Source organism: Dermacentor albipictus, chromosome 3, assembly GCF_038994185.2.
Source record: "Dermacentor albipictus isolate Rhodes 1998 colony chromosome 3, USDA_Dalb.pri_finalv2, whole genome shotgun sequence".
NCBI lineage: Eukaryota > Metazoa > Arthropoda > Arachnida > Ixodida > Ixodidae > Dermacentor > Dermacentor albipictus.
The window spans coordinates 108,663,602-108,682,641 of record NC_091823.1 but is presented as its reverse complement, the minus strand read 5'-3'; the positions used below and the strand labels follow the sequence as shown (position 1 = coordinate 108,682,641).

The window sequence follows — 19,040 nt, the reverse complement described above, 5'->3', positions numbered from 1 at the left end:
AAGGAAAAGAAACAACTACATATAACTGCAGAACCATCTACCAGGTAAAAAAAATTAAGGCCGTTATTCTGACTTAAGCAGTTCCAGAAAGAGTGTATGGTTACTTCTAACCTACCACCTACCCTGGAATGTATATAAACGGTTCCTTCCTATGCTTTGTGCTACAGGTAATGAACGTGGTACAAAATGATGATCCCCAGAGAAGTTTCAAAAAGAAACTACTTTCTGGTGATCAGTAAGGAACATAGTAGGCCAGTTTCAATGTCAGAAAACAGGAAGCTTTGGTTTATTTGGCGTTAACGAAAAGTAGAAAACCCTTCGCATTCAGCAACTGGAGCGTTGACACGCCCAGGCCTCGAGAGGATAAATACACGTATGAGAAACGAAGAGTAGGACGCGAATGACATGTTCTACTCCAAGATGCCCGAAATAGATACTGTACAGACACATGCTCCGACACATGCTCCACAAATACATGCAAACTGTTCAAACAGACATGCGTACTAACAAAGTCTATGTACAACCAATGTGTCAGTCTACAGACACACGAGGCGCCATCACTCTGGTTATAACACGAAGTCAGTGAGCAGCGGAGTGAAATCCACGCAGTTCCTCTCAAGCGAGCCTTCGTAGACCAAGGAGGGGCAGGACAGGTCACTCAAGCACGACTTTCGAAGAAAGTCGTTCACGTGGCTCGCCACGAGCGCCGGGTTGTTGAGGTGAACGTGATGCGTACCGTCTACATCCAGCTTCACGAAAGGGTCGCACGAAGTCCTGAAGAAGTCCTCGCAGATTCGGAGCATGCCATCTTCGTCATCGTCACACCAGTCTTTGGCACACACCATGAGCAAGGGGCCCTGGTACAGCGTCATGGTGTTCTGAATGGTGAGGGGGTCCTTCTTCATCTCTGATAGCGTGTACACCTTGAGGCACCGGGACAGCACGGCGAGCTGCAGGGTCTGGCCAGCTTCTTCTTCGGCGCCGAGCAGAACGCGTGCCGACTCTTCATCGAGCGAGCCTCCAGTGACGTCGACAAGGTCTCGCACCACGGTCTCTATGGTCTCCTCACCGGCCTTCTGGTATTCGAGGTTTCCGGACGCATCAATGTGCTGGACTAGTGTCGGCAGCATGTGTCCCGGATGCGTGTTCACGGTGTCCGACATGCTCAGAGACACGACACCCGTGCAGACGTCCGGCCGAAGGCCGGCGTAGTAGAGTGCCATCGTGGCCCCGACTCCGTGGGCCAGGATGGCGCAGTAGCTCCAGCCAAGATAGTCCAGCACGCAATCGATGTCCTCAACGAATTGCTGGTGGCTGTACTGGTAACCGCGTGGAAGATTGGACGAAGCTCCGTGGCCCACCAAATCCAGGGCGACCACTCGAAATGTGGGGTCCAGCAGGGGAACCAAGGTGTCGAACGAGGCGCAGTTGTCAAGCCAGTCGTGGATGGCGAGCACCGGCAAGCCATCCGATGGTCCCGAATCCTTTGCGTGCAGGTAGCCATAGCCCACTGGTATCAGCAGGTCCTTGGACTTGAGAGACCGTCTTCTTTCCATGGCGAAATAGCCTCTACTCGAAGAGTACGGCGATGGAAAATGAGGAGTTGGGCGAACGATGAGGTCTACGGTGACCGTTCACGCTTTTCGCACGCTGCGCGCACACGAGACACGGCGGTCGTTGCTTCGTGAGCTCTGGCAGAATAGTGTGAGCTTGTTTGGGAGCGTCAGTGGCTTTTATGCGCCAACTGAGGTTACGACTGCGCTGCGGTGACTCCTCCCTGCCTCCTCGCCTCCCGTTCCTCGTAGCTCCCTCCTCCTCCTCCGCCTCCTTGCACACTCGCCCCCCTCTTCCTCTTCTCCGACGCGCGCTACGCACACGTGCTGGAGGCGCGCTCGCGAGCTTTCTCCGGTCCGCTGCGCTCTGCAATCCCGCTGTCCCGGTTCCTCACACAGGTGGCGGAGTAGATCGACTACGGCTGGCAACGACGTTGCCGAGAGGGAAGTGTGAGAGAGGATAGCTGGTGGAGGGAAGGGGTGGGGTGGGAGTCTATGCGGAGAGGCCACTCGGCAAAAGCTCTTCTTTCTTTTTTCACTCTGCCAAAACAACAACGGTATTCCCCCGGCGTGTGGCGGCGGCTTCCCCTTCCAGAAAGGCACTCTTTCCTTCTCATTCTCTCCGGAGCGCCTAAGAAGCAGCAGCAGTTACTCTGCTCTCTCCAGCGGCAAGGCCGCATACAGATGCGAGCCGCCAAGGGCAGCCGAGACCCATCGGCAGCGGCGGTGGAGAAGGCCAACGGAGCCGCCGCCAGCAGCACTGATGCAAATGTCGCGCAACCCAGTCGCGCCCGGTGTCACCAAAAAGCGCGTGAGCGCGCGCCTTGTCGGATCGCTTTTTCCATTCACGTGCACGCGTGCTCACAGCCCTTCCCCTCGCGTGCACGCGTCATGGAAGAGGAGGGACAGCTCCTGCCGAAGCAAACGTTATTTTACGGCGCAAGGGGCCGGATTAAGTTGGTTGCCCGGCGGCGGCGGCTTGCCCGACCGGTTGATTTCGCAGGCAGGTCGCGAAGCCCCGACCGATTCGTCTTGTCGCGCACCGATGTTTTCGATATCTTTTCGTTCAAGGTCGAGGGCAAGGCGGGGGCTGGGGGGTAAGCTGTTGCGAGGGGGTCGGATGGAAAGTGTAACTCTGGCGTGGCCATCCGCGTGAACGACTGTGTGTGTGGGAGTGGCCCGGCGGCGGTGGCGTGTCGAGTCAGCGGCTTCCGTTTCACCTGGAGACGAGCATCTATCAGATTCGGCGTTTACGACATGCATGTTCTACAAAGCGGGCGTCATGGAACACTTCCTTTCGCCCTCTCCGCTTCACCACCGTGAATCAGCGATCACGTGTAAACATACGCGCGAACGTGTTTGTTCACCCCAGACCAGAACTTCGGGAAAGATTTTTTTTTTCTCTTTCTTTGGTCCGCCCACGCGTCGGTCAGTCAGCGTGACACTCTTTCCGCCATTCGTGGCAACAAACGTGTATTCACGTCACGCATGAGCGACAGCTGCTGAGCGAGAGGAGGGAAGGCTGTCTCTCTCATGGTCACGTGACTCTGGCAAATCGGGCAAATTTTTCCCCCGAAGAGAGAGAGAGGGAGAGAGAGAGAGAAATGAAACATGTTGTGATGATGCACGCTCAGCGTATATGACAGGACCGCCACGTGAGGCCACGCTTTTCGCACGACGGGAATCCCGATGTTGTTGCTTGTCAAGCCCCGAGACTCGAAGCCGATGCTATCCTGAACCTATACACAGACGCTCGAAGCAGACCCTTCGGTTTCACGGTCGTGCCGTGGAGGCGTCGGCGTACTTTCCTGGCCACGTCCCAGAGAGTTAATACCGCTGATTACACAAATTACACACCGCTGCCCGGTGCACGTCGTTTTCACCGTATAGCGCTCCGGGTTGAGCGGAAGTTGGCCACAGGAAGTCGGGAAAGCTTCGTCCTTTTAGCTCAGCGCATGGCTGCGAATAATTAGACGGCCGGCGCCTCGGCGCCCGACAGAGGTTGCCTTCGTACTGCGTGCACGCGTGCAGTTTTTTCCAACTCAAACATCGTATGTTACGGTTAAGCAAGGACCTGTCGCGGGGGTCTATTGTTCTCAGCACTCGGTTCACCTTCCCTTCGGACTGACATATTCAAGGTGGTAATAACGGCCTTCTCTTGCTTCACACGTGTTCTTCTTGTCTTTTTTTTTTTTTTGCTATGCTGGGTGCGAAACTCCAGCGCCGAAAGCCATGCCTGGTTTTCTTTCTTTTAATCGAGAAGAAAATATCCTTTCTGTTGTAACATGAAAATGCAGCGCTGAGTTGTTTCCAGAATATGCACCTTCGAGGAAATATGTTTCTTGCATGTGGGAAGTTCTTGTTGCGAAAAACAAAAGGGAAAGCCACTCGAAGTACTCGAGACAAAGGTTTGTCTTATGTACGCCTGTCTTCTTTCTGTATCTTCTTTTTTTTTTCGCTCTCTGAATTACTGCAACACACACCAACTCACAGACTGCCATTGTCCTGCCCTGTCGACATATTGGCGCCTCGTTGCCGCTAAACTGCATTGAATCCAAAGTGATGGTTCGCATGCTGTTAGAATGAATGTTAGAATGAATGTTAGAATGAAGAAATTCTTAGCGTATTATTATACCTATTGGTTAGATAATGTCAGAATCATTAGGATGCTGTCAAGGTTCAGCCGTTTGAAGACGTGTCACCCAGCTAGCGACATCAGAAGCTGCGGATTCTCGGCTGAAGGGGCTTCGTCTCGTCAGCCAAGAACAATTTTGAAGATGGTCTATATTCAGTCACTCGAAGACAGTACTGCAGCCTTAAGTATCAGCCCTACGACGCGGACCACACGAAGAACTTGTATTCGAGATTAGAGAACTAATCCATATCTTACCTGAGAAAGGACACCGCGTGAAATTTCAATGGCTTCCAAGTCACTGCGGCATCATAGGTAACGAGCACGCCGGAAACCCTGCTCGGTGGCTCTTCAAGGCGACAAAGAGGAGTCGATACCTTTATCAAAGACAGATGCGCCACTTGAAAACTTTGAATGCTCAGTCGGGATATCACGTTGTCCATGTGGAACGCACGGAGTTCTCAAAGGAAGCGGCTGCACCACCTTTTCTCCCCCTTAATTCGCATTCCAGCTGACCTCTGCCGACGCGAAGCTGCGCTGCTTTGTCGAATATGGCTATGGCCTTTATGAAGTCTTTTGCTTTACGAATCGGATGGGCCAATGACGTGTCGTGTGATGACTATGGTAACGAGGAGACTCTTCTACACCTTTTCTGTGAGTGTCCTTGCTAAATTTACAGAGACGATCGCTCGCAATCGCGATAGCGTTCTTGGACCAATGACTTTTAATAGAAGAAATAATTTTAGAATGCCGACATCACAAGCCGTCGCAGCGGGCCGTGACGAGGGTTCTGTTGCATTTTTTAAAGACAACATACTTGTACAAGCTGCTGTAACCTGAACTGATGTTTACAGTGCTACAAGTGCTACTGCGCTGTGCGGTGATTGTATGCGGTGACAATGACTGACTGTGACTGTGTATATGTGCTGCCTTTCTTTTTCAATCTTGTCAATTTACCTCCTCCTCTGCTCTCTCCCCAGCGTAAGGTAGCAAACTGGATCTTCCCTCTGGTTAACATTCCTGTCTTTCCCCCTTTCTTCTGTCTCTCTCTCTTTTCAGCCGTAATTTCAACACCTATATCGCCATGAATCAAGTGTTTCAAGTTTCTATGCTACGCGAAGCACTTAACACTTTTTGGAGGGGTCGAGAGATGCACGGGGCGTCACTAGAGACCTGGTCATACTTGAACTCAGCACAATAGTTTGAAAACAGTAAACATAGGCAGCTCTCAATGTCAGCTTATCTCGGAAAAAGCTGCTACATCTATAGAAAGTGGTGAAGCGATAGAATAAAAAACAATATGTACATTCATTTCAACCATGTCCTCGGAATGGCTTTAAACCATTCAGCAATATGCGTTACACGACGAATTGGCGTTTGATTGGGAAGCTGAAACGAGCACTAATGCAAAGGCGTAGGTAAAGGCACAGGACTGCTGCTAGTTCACTCCGTGTGCTCTTTGTACATAAATCATACCGACTCTTTTATTCGAGTGAAACACTTTGACAACGGGCATAGTAAAGGTTTAGACTTTTGATGCACAGGAACTGGCGAAACGCCAGATGCCAGATAGCCAATTTTATTAAACGCTTTTGCGTTTTACTGCGCTGTGGCTCTCCGAAAATTAATTACTCTTGGATAAGTACCTCTCCCAATAAAAGAAAAAAAGAACTACGAAAATATTGTGTCCGCTTGTATTAAAGATCGTTTGTAGTACGATGGGCGCGATATAAAACGCGTAAATTCACAGTAGAGTATCAAAGTCACAGTAAAAGAGAGACAGAAAGGACGTGTACGCTGCTTTGACGACATGCACGTGGCCACGATTGTTGGGCTAGATGCCGAAATCCTACGTCGGGACTATTTTCTGTGCTTGTTCACAGTGGAGCGGCTGTGGTTGCTCGCAAAAAAAAAGAAAGAGAAAGTTGGGTGAAGGTGGCGCCATATTACAGAGGCTAGAACCTTCTAGCCTCTATAGCCATATGGACATATCTCCGTGAACGCGTAACCTTTTGTTTCCTATGTACCCAACACCAATCATAACCCTTCGTCAGACAATTCTCGCTTTCGACTCTGAATCTGAATAACTTTTTTTTTGTCCATTTACTGATGCTTGCGATTAGGTGGACGTACGGCAATGACTGTTCATCTTTTCGATAGTATCACGGGGAGCGATGAGCTCCCGTGAGCATGAAAGGATAGAGCGCAGCGTTGGATGGATAACACGAATAGCATTCATTCACTCATTCATTCATTCATCCTTACAATGAAGGAGCTGCATAGTTCAGCACACATCCTTCAGAGAATTCTTATGCTCACGATATGCTTTGACAGCATGTGACGGTGAACGTCATTCAAACGTCGTTCAAACGTCATCGTAGAAGAAATGGTTCGGCATTCGTTCGTTGCCGGTAGGCTTGTCCAATTAACGGCTTGGGCCTCGAGCTCATAAGTGCTGGGAAGTTAGGAGTAACGTGAGAAACGCTGTTCAACTGGCTGCTAGCTTGAAAGATTCTTGGTTCATGTCACTCGCAAGACGGAAACAAGACACGAGACATAAAGAAGAGATACGGACAGACACCGCAGACACCAAAAAACGACAGCGTGTGAGGTGTCTGTGTCTTTGCGTGTACCGTTTCTATTTCACTGATAGCCTGAACCAAGAAGTAGGAACGTGGTAGCATGACAGTGGATCATCCCAACAGGGAATAATCATCCGACGTCAAACCATCCATAGTGCCGAAGCTGGAAAGCTTCAAAGCTAGACGAGAGCACTTTGACGCAAATGGTCGATAGGTACGAAACAGTTTTGCAGCAAAGTTCTCATTGCGACGAAAAGCGCTCACGAATGTTACATGGCAGTTCTCCCAATTTTGCGAAAAATCGATATTATTAACAGAGTCTACATTTCAAAGGTATGTTAGCAACGTGAGGTATACAGGCAAATTTCGAAGTGCGTGTCTCAATTAGAAGATGTATCAAAATTTGTAACCCTCGTTGCTGGCCCCTTGAGAGGCCGTATAAGCAACGCTTAAAAGGTTACCCCATATTCCTGGAAGGACCTAAAGGGCAGAAATTTTACATATACATGAAATAGGGCTCACTTCATATGTGACCTGCACAGAAAATTTGAAGTGCTTACTTTAACTATATTGCTTCAAAATAATTAGTATATACTTGTCTTCATACGATTTCTATACCTTGTACGAGGCATGCAGTTCCTCTTTCTTGTGTTGCTCGGTGAAACATCCGAGGCACATTGTTAATATTTCGTTAGAGAAGCAAACATCTTGTAAGTGACAAACGTGAAATGGTTAAACTGTGTAGGTTAATTACAAACTTTGTAGAAAGTTACTTATTCAAGCGTACCACAGGGTCTCATGCTTCCCAGAGTGCTACAACAACTACGCAATACGCCAATTTAAAACTCAATGAAAAGAAAGCAAACGTTAAGTTTCATGTGTGGTGAAACTTTCAGGTTGCCGGCTAATATTAGAAGAGTCACAAATAAGTAGAGAAACCTCGTTTTTCTTTCCTCCATTTTCATGCGTCATAAGGCGTTCGTAGTTGGTTTCTCCGATGTCTTCAGCGCATTAAATAGGCACCTTGTTTATATTTGACAAAAGCAAATGGTACGTTATGCTTAATGTGTAAGAAAGATGGTGAACTGCGTTTGTTAATGGCAGCTTTCTTAATAAACTAAGTATGCAAGTGCTCCGGAGTGCTATACATGCGCAGGTGCTTCATGAAATTTACCTTCGCGAAAATAATCTCAATCAAGTCTTGCAGGGCGTTATACCGCCGCCATGAGCAGCATTTCACGGAGTCCTTATAGAAATACACAAGGCAACAAGTTGAAATAGATTTAATATCAGCGCAATATCAATTTTAACACGTTCCGACGGTGTCAGTTTAACGGCTCAATTTTAAGTGTTCAAAATTAATCACTGAACTCTTGTGTTGCCCTATTATTATGCGTCAAAAGATGTTCGCAGTTGGTTTCTCCGGTGTCCTTAGTGAACTGAAGAGCACACCTTGTTTACATTTAGCAAAAGTAAGCGGCAGGGTTTGAACAATCTGTAGACAAAGTCCAAAGTGTGTGGCCTAATTGCGGCCTTTGCTGTGATATAAGTACACAAGGGCTTCAAAGTGCTAGGAGTGTATTTTACGAGCAGTGCAATATTAAGCTCGTTGCAGGTTGTGATCATTTATAGGCGATGTTCAAAATGTGTTGAACAATTAGGCCATTAGCAGTAAATAACGCATGCAAGAGATTCAGCAGCTATATATGTTTTAGGAAAAACGCAGTATTTATCCCGCTGGCCAGAAAGAACTGTGAACGCAATCGAGACAAATTTAGCGAAAAAAGTGGGGAGGCACGGACCATATGGCCAATGTTCTGGTGATGTAAAATGTGTATCGATGAATTAATGCTGTTGCCAAAATTTTTTAAAAAGTGATCGCAAGCATCATATGCGGCCAAGGTGTTCAAGGTACCAGTAGTATACGGGCAACATCTTAATGTCTAATATTCCATTACAGGCTCCTGAAGTTCTCTTTGCAACTGTACAGGAAAAACAGTTTAACTGGAAATTGGGTTGTCGTTATACAAGCTCCCACAAAACCGCTACATCTTTTTTGAGGGGGAGGGAGCGTGGATGTTCGATCAAGAACGCCCTTCAGTTTCTGTCAGTTTCTATCGGTCAGGCACAGGCAGTAATATTTATTTAAACACACACGTGTACTGCGCGGTGAAACTCGCACTAACTTCTACAGCAGCTGTTCAGGATTCTTTCAGCTCTATCTCTTTGCTGTCACACAAAGCGACATGCAGTTACACAACATCCGCAGATGCCTCAGCTACTGCGCGGTGAACGCATAAATGTTTCTCAAACACCCGCGATAGCACTAGCTCTAACGATAAAGAAATCTACTACATGCGTGTTTCATTTAACGTAATGCCTCAGCTACGGCGACAAGACTGGATTCTACGTTAGGTAGTGTACGCAGTGTATCGCCGCAATTAAAGGGAAACCAAAGGGCACCAAAGGGGGATATAAATGTATTGGAATCGAAAAGCTATATTAATGGAAGCGCACATGTGCGTCCATCTTGCAAAAGAATGCTACTGTAATACATATGAACTGGAGGAGGACGTGATGACAACGCTGCACATACATTATTTATACACATACACCGAAGTAAAAGCCCTGTGCTACGGCAAACGCCACAACCAATCTCTGGCTTGACCTCCAGCTACTGGCAGAAGTCTACCATAGCAATAAAGTGATGATTCGGACAAATCGCACCAAGAGCCTTAAAACCAAGCTAGAAAAGCCAAGTCGGGTAATAGCTAGTGCTGTCAATCGTAGCACAGAGGTACTGCTTCCGGTGTTTTTTTAAATTTTTCTTGCGTCGACGCGTGCTCTCCTGTCAACGCTTTAAATTGTCGTCCTACGCCTCATAGCTGTGAGCCATCGCGCTACAATATAAGCCGATGTCCCGTCACTGTCACATTGAAATCAAATATCTTTGCACTTGCATGACAGTACAGGTGTGACCATCAGTGCTGGTTGTGTGATTACCGTGAAGGTAGTTGTTTATGGGGCAGCATCGATAACTGGCCCCTTTGCTACGGCGGCGCGCGCTGGCGGTGGCAGCGCCCGCAGCGCCGGCAGCGCCGCGACAGCGTGGCGCAGCCGCTCCCCGGCCGTTCAGAGCGGCCTTAAGTTTTTTGACTAAGACGGCAATTTTACAATATACTGACATAAATAGAAATTGCGCTGGAATCATTCAAGTACAGTGCGTGCAATGGGACAGATGAGGATCCTGCAAAGACGGGCAAGGACAAACAAAAGTTTAGAATGCTCCACGGTAGTAAGTTTGGTAGTCACTCTGAAAAAGAACAGTTGAAGGCACTTTCCTTAGAAAGCAGCGCTGACCAACGCTAAATTCGGCAGATATGATAACCATTTTCATATAGACGCTGTCCCAGAACAGCATAGTGTGACCGCGGTTTTCTCAGACAGAAGACTGTTCGTCATTTGCTTGACGGGGCATCGACGTGCGACTAAAATAGATTCCGTGCGATAAACCGAGACGTTCATCACAATAGTAAGGAGTCACAAAGAACAGGAGAGCGTGACTATGGTTCAAGATAGAGGTAGCCTGCACTTATTGAAAAGCAGTTTATTGCCAGCGTGCGCTCAACCACTGTCATTCTACCCTAGGGAAAGGGATCAGAAATTTCTGGGCGAGGATGAAAGAGGAAGAAAAGAAAGGGGACAAAGCTTAAACACACGAAAAAAATGGTGAGTAATGCTGGGAGTCACACAACATTAGAGATTGCAGTTCGGTACTCTATGCGATGTTTCGCCCATTGCAATTTCCTGCTTCAGTGCTGCAACACCACCAGAAAGTGGCATTCTGCTGAAAGTGACGCCATGCACAAAGGCTTGTGCAACAGCCTCAAAGATTAGTGAGGAAAAGGTACCCATCTTGCTTCACATCAGCGCTCATACGCATGTGCTGATATTAAGCAACCTGAGAGCAACTTACATAAGAAACTCTACTATTGCTCGCAGCAGAAAAAGTTAAGGCACATCAGGAAACGCTTCTTCCGGGATGTCTGTAAAGTATATGCAGGGGAACAAATGGTCATCAGAAAACCTCGGGAATAGTGCTACTGAATTTTCACAGTCGCCATACGTGGAATTGCTGGTCGGCAGAAAATAAATCAGGGGTATTTCAATGTGCCAAGATCTGCCGTCAGGGACTGTCATGTAAAACCGCTGTCATACACCAATTTAGGTCTCTCGACCAAACAAAACCGGTGTTTCTTTTACTGGCTCTAGAGAGCTAAAAAAAGAACCGAAACAAGAAATCTTCTTATATACATATTTGGCGGAAACAGATTACTTTAAACAATTTCAACGATTCTGAGCGATAAGTGAAGGGCCTCGCATGTTCTTTATTTTCATTCGTTTGTTTAGCTTATTGAGTGTGCACTGAAATGATATTAGTTGTCGTAGAAAGCAATAACTTCCAGAACTCTTATGAGAGTGCTTTATAAGAGAGGAGAGTCATTCAGCTCTGATTTCATACATATGAGGTATATGAGGCGGATGTCGCAAAGGAGGACGTCCAACAAAGAAAAAAAAAACATTTAGTCGCTCTATCTGTGCAGAAAATTTTACTAGGTGCAAATGACAGATATCAAACAAGCAAAGGGAACTGAAATACCAGTTCTTTAATTATTAGTTTCATTTTATTTTATTTAGTACGCTTTACAGGTAAGGCAGCCACAGGCTCAAAGGGGGAAAGCACATCATGGCAACATCACATTAAGTTCAATACACTAACCACCAAATTTGCTTATTTTGTGTTATTGCAATAAACCGTTTTTTCCCCTTGCAGTAAAACACGTTTTGTAGAGCACTCGTTTTTGACGTGAAAGTAGATGTATAAAGGGTCATTATTACATTACAAAGGTATAGAGGTCAACCAGGACTAAGCTCGGTTGGCTACCCTGCGCTGGGTGAATGTAAAGGGGAGGGAAAGATTGAGAGAAGAAGAGAAAGTGCGCTGTTGATATCGCCGATATCAAGATAAATCAAAATTAATGATCAAACTGACATAGAGCAAAATAAATGGGAGGCTAAAGTGCACAAGTATCTGTACCTGAAAAGCGTGGACAATGAATGGAGGCAGAGGTCAAGAAAGTTGACAGTCAAGTACAGGGTAATTAAATTTGTAAATAGACAACCAGGATTAATTACAAAGAAAGCAAAAGATAGAGACACCGAATTTGAAGCAAAGAATGGAAACAAGAACGACCATGAAGATTTACAAGAATATGAAGAAAGACATTAGGAGAGAAAATCTGTACCATTACACAAAGGGAAATGCCTTGCTAGTTGAGGCTCGAGCTGGTTGCCTAAGGAGAAAAACATGCCGGAGCAAATATTCGTAACTAGATAAGGCATGTGTATGCTGTGCGAAAAATTCGGAGACCACTCAGCACATCCTAATGGAATGACAATGGATTCACCCAGTGAGACCCGTAGGTAACGTAAACCTTCCAAAAGTGCTTGGATCTAAATTGGGCGGGTGCATCAACCGGTCAGCTGTCTTGATAAGCAAGAGTCGTTTTAGACTATGTATCGGTGGAAAGGAGCAGGGAAGAGATGGATACGGCCGGATCCGTTACAGGCATAGGTAGAAGTACAACGTTGATAGAGAAGTTTTGAGGAAGATGAAAAATGATTAAAGAGACGTATATTAATATGCTAGGATGAAAAGCATATATAACATACCTGAGTAACTCAAGCAGGCTAGGTGACCATTTGCCACCGCCCCCTTTCAAACGGGATGCCAATAAATCAACCTCATTTTCATCATCATCTCCTAGCAGCCGTTTTATACTCTACATTGCAGACGGTTACTCAGCACAGCAGCTATGCGAAATCGCAACAGCGCTTTTGTGACCTTTTGTAGCTGCTACATGCGAGGCCATGGTCCCAAGACCTTGTTCAAGGTGCAAGGCGACAATGACAACACATCTTTGTCATTATTGTGAGCTGGCGAAAAAGAATCATGATGCGACACTGAGGCTCTCAGGCACAAAATCCGAAGGGTGGAAATTACCAAAGCCCAATGCTCCACTACTAGAGATCGCAATGCCGCGAGGTCATTGTTGCAGATGCTGCATTACATGTTTGTAAAGTAAGGCTTCAATTGGGGTTAGTTGGTACGGTAATGTTAGGTTTGCTATGGTGGTTTCCTGACGAAACGTAACAAGGACGATGAAGTGGTCAATAAAAAAACAGGTACCACTTGTGCACAGGAACAAAAACAACAGTTCACTGCTTGCGCATCAGGGCCCGCATTCACAAAAAGCTCTTAAGCACAGTAGTGTTCGTAAGAGCAAATTCAAATCAATCCATCAGGATTGATTTTTCGCTGAGAATATCTCTAGCGAAAGCGACCGACATTTCATGAGGAAATCAGAGCAGTAAACCGAATAATGATGCTTCTATAATGTTTACTTCGTATGCTTTCTTAGCCAAATCTTCGAAATAATATTAAATGCCCCAGTTTCTTCAATGGAAGAGGAAGAAAACTGAGGGCAACTCATGTCTTAAGGGTTTGCGCCAGGTCGCTGAGGAAAAATAACAACAACATTTGAAATAGCCGTAGTTGGCATGCGTAGAGCGGCATGCTGATGAGGATGCAATAGCGATAACGACACAAAGACGGCGCTATTACAATCCCGGTACGGCGGTTTGCACTTCTCGCACCTGGAATTCAATCCCGGGTGGGATGGATGAAAAACTTTATTAGGGTCCTTTAGGGCGTGCCCTAGCGCGCAGCGGGCCGCTCCCACGTCGGGACAGAGAGGCCGAGCCTCTGCGCTGCGTCGCGGGCCCGTTGGACAGCCCATAACTGTTCTTCGAGGTTGGGGCTGTGTAAGACAGCATCCCAGCGTGAAGAAGTGTTACTTTCATCGCCGCGTGGGGACAAATTCCTTTCTGATTAACTTTTCTGCCAATGAAACGTGACGATAAGCATAACTAGGATACTTGACACAACAGGTGGAGAAAGTACCCCTAAGTTTTATTGATGCAAAAGCAGTTCCATTAGGACAAATAACGAAAAGGGGCAGGTTCACCCATAATGCGAACCAGTGAAGCAATGGCTGATAGGTATTGGCCTCGTCTGTGCGTTATTAATAGGAGTAAACATTCACAGATGAACGAGACACTCTCATGTTCATGAAAAAGAAGCAGAATAAAACTTTATTCAGGACTTACTTCTAAGCATACGGAAAACCGCCTGCTTCTTTGCCTATCCCCATAGCGGGTATGCACCACTGTTTAGGATACAAGAGAAGACAAGACAAGACTCTAGTCTTAGTCGTCTTTTTTTGCGGAGGTGGCGCTCGCGTGGGGTAGAAAAGTGGGGAGATAACACTTTCTCTTCCGCCTCTTTTGTGTATCCTGCCTTTCACGTCTTACCTGTGGCTGCACTTATATTCATGCACCTCGGCCCTCATTTGTCTGTAGTCAGAAAAAAGCATGACGTCAACGTGAATATTTGGGGTCACTGAAAAGGCCAGGCACACTATTTTCAAAGTGCAGCATTTTTTTTTTACTGTAGCATGGGTGAAGTGGGTGAGAGGTAGAATCTGCAACTGGCAATAAGTTGGCGCCAGGTTCCAAGCCCAGCGGTAAACCGCTGCTTTCTTCCTAACTTCTGTTGAAAATTCCGCGCGAAAAACTTTCAAAAACTTTCGAACAGTGGCGTTAATCAAAATGACTAGGGCAATCCGCCCAAATCAGCTATCGCTTTAATGTACAAAAGGAAAGAAAAGGGTGCAGTTTTTATTTTCCTCCGTCCTGCAGTGTGCGTCCTTAAACATCATTATTAGCATTTGCGTATGCACAAAGCCCGCTCTCGCACAATAGCTAGGTGGAGAGATGTGTTCTCTCACGTAAGCGCTTCCGTCACCAAGGACACCTTGTGGGTCATGAATCAGCAGAAGATGTCATGCTGTCGTGTACAAACAACCGAAATCGTCCCGTTGACGTATCGAATGAATCGCTAATGATCGAACACACCCGTACATATGTTGCGTGCAGTGCTACTAGATGTGGCGCACCAAGTTTTCCCCATTGATCCTACGCCAACATACGTGTTTCCAAACTCCGAGCAGGATTGCAGTCATAACGTGCTCTTGGTTTATTACTACGCTGTTTAGCGCTGACATTTGCCCAATATACCTTTTTCTGGCTCAAGCTTGCGTATAGTTGAGGTTTGGAAAGATGGCGACGATTCGAGTGCTCGACTCCAAGGCAGGGAGCTTGGCTTCAAAATTTTGCTGCAATGTCGTGCTACGTGCTAGCCGTAGAAATTTTCAAGCAATGCAGAATTCAGCACATGCCTTCCTGTAAAAAGTCATGCATGCCAGTGTTTGTAAGGCACACGTCGCAGGAGGAGAAGTGAAACAGCCTAATCGGCGCTGCACTAAATATTGTGGCTTGTGCCTTCGTTTATTTTTTTGTATGTTTAATCCTGTCATGACTGACAGATTAGGCATAGCTACGTCTATACGATTAGTGCGTTGGTGAATCAAATTTTAAAGCTCGAAATATGGCACCAAATGGAGATGGTGGCCGTTGCTTAAGCGTATTCTGTGTTTTAATTCGGCCCTCGCACAGGAACACTGGGTGAAATCATACGGTCATCGAACTCTGAGCTGGTTATTATACTGGCGGAGTCGCCCAGTTTTTGTAACCTAACGTCCCTCCCTTCTTTAACCTGCTCCTCCACAAAGGAAAATAAGCCGCTTTCCTGCAACGCGCTGCATGCAACTCGCTTGAGTCGGCAAGCACGTGAAAGTATGCTGGCTCTCGGTTCAGATGACGACCATTATCACGAGAGCGCGTTCTCCCAAATCACCGCTGGCCCCGCCCGCAGCGCATGCGGCCGTGTGTTTTGGCTTTCCACGGGTTCTGGGCGCAACTCCTTCGACGTGTTGCGCGCCCATCTGGGTACATTTCTCCGCAAGGTGGACACAATACCTCAGGGACGCCCGCGTGTGTACACGCTTCGATGGATCAGGAGAGACAGCGCGCGCGCGCGCCGTGTTCGTCTGCGCATGCGCAGACGAAGCAGCATGCCGCTGGCTTCGCGTTGTCCGGATGTTGCTCCGTACGATTGCGACGAATCGATTTCTCGGTGTGCGACGACAGTTGCTGCAGCGTTGCTCCAGCCTGCGCACCGTTGTATTGTTTACCACGTGATACCCTCTCTCTGTTTGCCTAACCTCGTGTCGCACGACTCCGTTCGCGGAAACTTGCTTTCCGACATTTGTACCGTCGTTCCGATTAACTTGGAACGCCATCCATGTTTTGCTTCGGGAAGAGAGCGGTCATTTGCACTTTCCGGCATCAACACGAACGAGTACATGGGAACAGACGTAACGGAAGAGTTTGCGTGTGCTTGGATCATGACAGAGATATGTTTATGCAAAACGAGCAATCGTTTTGTTGTAGCCGTGTTGCCACACATTCGTTTATGTCCGACAGAGATTTACCATTATTCCGGAATTAAAGCAGTGAACAAGAAAGCGAAAATTGCGATTCGTGTTCATGAACCTCTCGGTACCTTTCGGATTTCAACAGAACTAATTTTCATCAAGCAGCAAGAGGTTTGCTTGCCATCCCCTGTTTCCGACTCAGCAAAAGAAAAAAACAAAGGAACGATGACGCATGTTAAGTGAAGTTGAATTAGCAAAAAGGGTGCACCGGTTAACTTTGCAACTGTGCGCAGAACAGTTAAATGTTTTCTCGTCAATTTTTTAATATTTAGGGCACCAAAAAAGAAATGTTGCAAGACAGTTCTATGGTTGCTTTGTGTGAATACGGGGAGATTTGCAATTAAAGAAGCTGTTTTGCCAGATATTGGGAATACGATATAAACAATTAAAAAGTAGAATGAATAAATAAATAAATAAATAAATAAATAAATAAATAAATAAATAAATAAATAAATAAATAAATGAGCTGGAAGGCCTGAAATGCTGACTTGTTCTTTATGGCAGCTGAAGTGGTTCAACGTGTTTGCACGAAAATTGCTATCAAATGATATCAAATATAGATTTCACAGAAAGGCTTAGAGGGTATGTGGGAGATATGCTCTGTTTAGGAGACAGCGCTATCAATATTTACTCGATAGTGTGACATATGTGAACCAGGGCAATGAATCACTGGAAAAAACCATACGCTCCATCTTGCGAATGAATGCAATGAAGTTGGCGATGGTTAATTGCAACAACTAAATGGGTATCTTATTATCGAGTATCCGTAGGCTACCTGACTTGGTAATAATTTAACGACTTGCCTTTCGTGAGTGACACATTCATTTTCTTCAAAGGTTTCTCAAAACATTAGTAAAAACGCAAGTGGATGCGTTTTTAATGGTTATGTTATGTCCTACTGGGCTTTGTGCTGGCGTCGCAGAGTTTTATAAAGGCGCCGGGATGATTTACGCTCACTTTATACAATACTACTTCATCAAGTACCTTCGCAGGAATACTATCACCGCGTTTTACAGTAAACGTGTTGCTTTTTATAATGATAATTTGACAAGATCGGCCACCATGCGTAAATGAACCTTTGCCTTTCATGAGAATCGAGGAAGTTAATCTAGCAATCAATGAGAACATTTGCATTCAGGAGAACGATGTTATGATAAGTCCAGTGTGCTGACCATGATAGATATCTATACTTGAATGGCCACCATACTGCTTCCGCACACAGACGCTAGCTCCAAATGCCTCCATGGTAAAGTTATTATGAAAAAAATTTAGAAAAAATCAAGTTTTGCTCCTTCCGCAAAACATTAGGGAAGGCAACATCTGCTGTTTACAACCTATGCCAAATGCGACGCAAACGTCTAAATGTATCTTTAAGAAATTTACTAACATAATCGAAGAAAAAATTCGAGGACTTATGGAGGAAGTGGGCAAGGGGAAGGTAAATCAGGATTAGTGTAGCTCCCTTATGGGATCTCCACAATCAAACCTCCACCCCAAGTGTCTCTTGCATCTTAGCTGGTGGCCGGACACAGTCCTCGAACGGCGTCACCGCCTTAGGCCAGTACTTGCCCCGAAATGTTTTTAGTCCGACGTGTTCTTACATTTGTACGCAGTTGTCGCTCTGATGATTGCCTTGCATTTTACTTGCGAAGGTGATTGCTACCGGACGGGGCTATTGCAATGTTGTCGCCATTGCCATAAGGCGATGATGTCGTGGCAGATCGTGCTCTGGAATTGGTTAAAAATTCTTGTGCCCCTCGGCATAGCCCTTTGGCATGAGGGTCGTCGGGATCGCTGATGGGGAGGAGGTGTTCCAATGTAAACATCGCTGAGAGGAAGAACCCTAGCTATAACCTCACCAGAACTAAAGAGTTCCCGATGACCGATCAGTGTTTTCGGAGGCGGTCCCGAGCAAGCTGTTTATTTATTTATTTATTTTTTTATAGATACTGCGATCTTAAACAAGATCATAGCAGTGAGGCACACGAGTAGGTTTACAAAACAAAAGAAATACAAAAATGGGGAACTGCACTAAAAAAAATTCTTCACACAAGCGCTTAACACAAACGAAAAAGAAAGCGCAAGAACAAGCGCTTCAACGTTATGTCAGCAATTTTTCCAATCATACAGTGAAACAGGGCTATCACTAACAATCTCAGTAAGCGCAAAAAATGTTTTTGCTTAAAGACATGTCTCGAAAAGTGATAGTGAGTCCTGTGTTACAGTTTAATTGGCCAGCTTATTCCAATCTACTACAGTTCTAGGAAAAAAAGGAATACTTGAAGTAGTTATTAAGTAAGTATTAAGCAGGTACTAGGCAGCTGCTGAAGAAGCCGCTTCCTTTTTGTCACGGCCTGAAGTGTGTGAGAATCGGGAAGTATTGCGGGTCACAGAAATTGCCGGTGGGCCCCCGAAGACGGCACGTAAGGTTGTAAGGTTAAAGCCCCGCGGTGTTTATGATTCCTGTTCGCGCAATTTCATGAATGCAAAACTGAATTGGTTCTGAGGTACATGTGAAAACGTGCAATGTGACCTTTCGCACCCAATATTTATTGGACCGCTATAAAAATGTTCTCAGTGAATTTGTCTCCACGCACGATTGTCGAGAGGTCAGGACGGGTATGCGGTAACTACTAATTTCGCGGAGAAACAAAACGCAGAGAGACGGGATTGCTTCTGCGAAAGCGGCTATTTAGTACAACTTGCAAAGGCAATCCACCAATGTTGGCACTTGTGGAGAGATCACTGTTACATT

General features: G+C 46.1%; 1 protein-coding gene across 1 annotated transcript; it reads right to left on the bottom strand.

The window, feature by feature from the left end:
- Window positions 1-256: 256 nt before the first annotated feature.
- On the bottom strand, window positions 257-1,754 carry LOC135904870 (serine hydrolase-like protein). Its single transcript, XM_065435849.2, has one exon. The coding sequence runs from the start codon at window positions 1,554-1,556 to the stop codon at window positions 567-569; it is 990 nt and encodes a 329-aa protein (XP_065291921.1). The 5' UTR covers window positions 1,557-1,754; the 3' UTR covers window positions 257-566.
- Window positions 1,755-19,040: the final 17,286 nt, after the last annotated feature.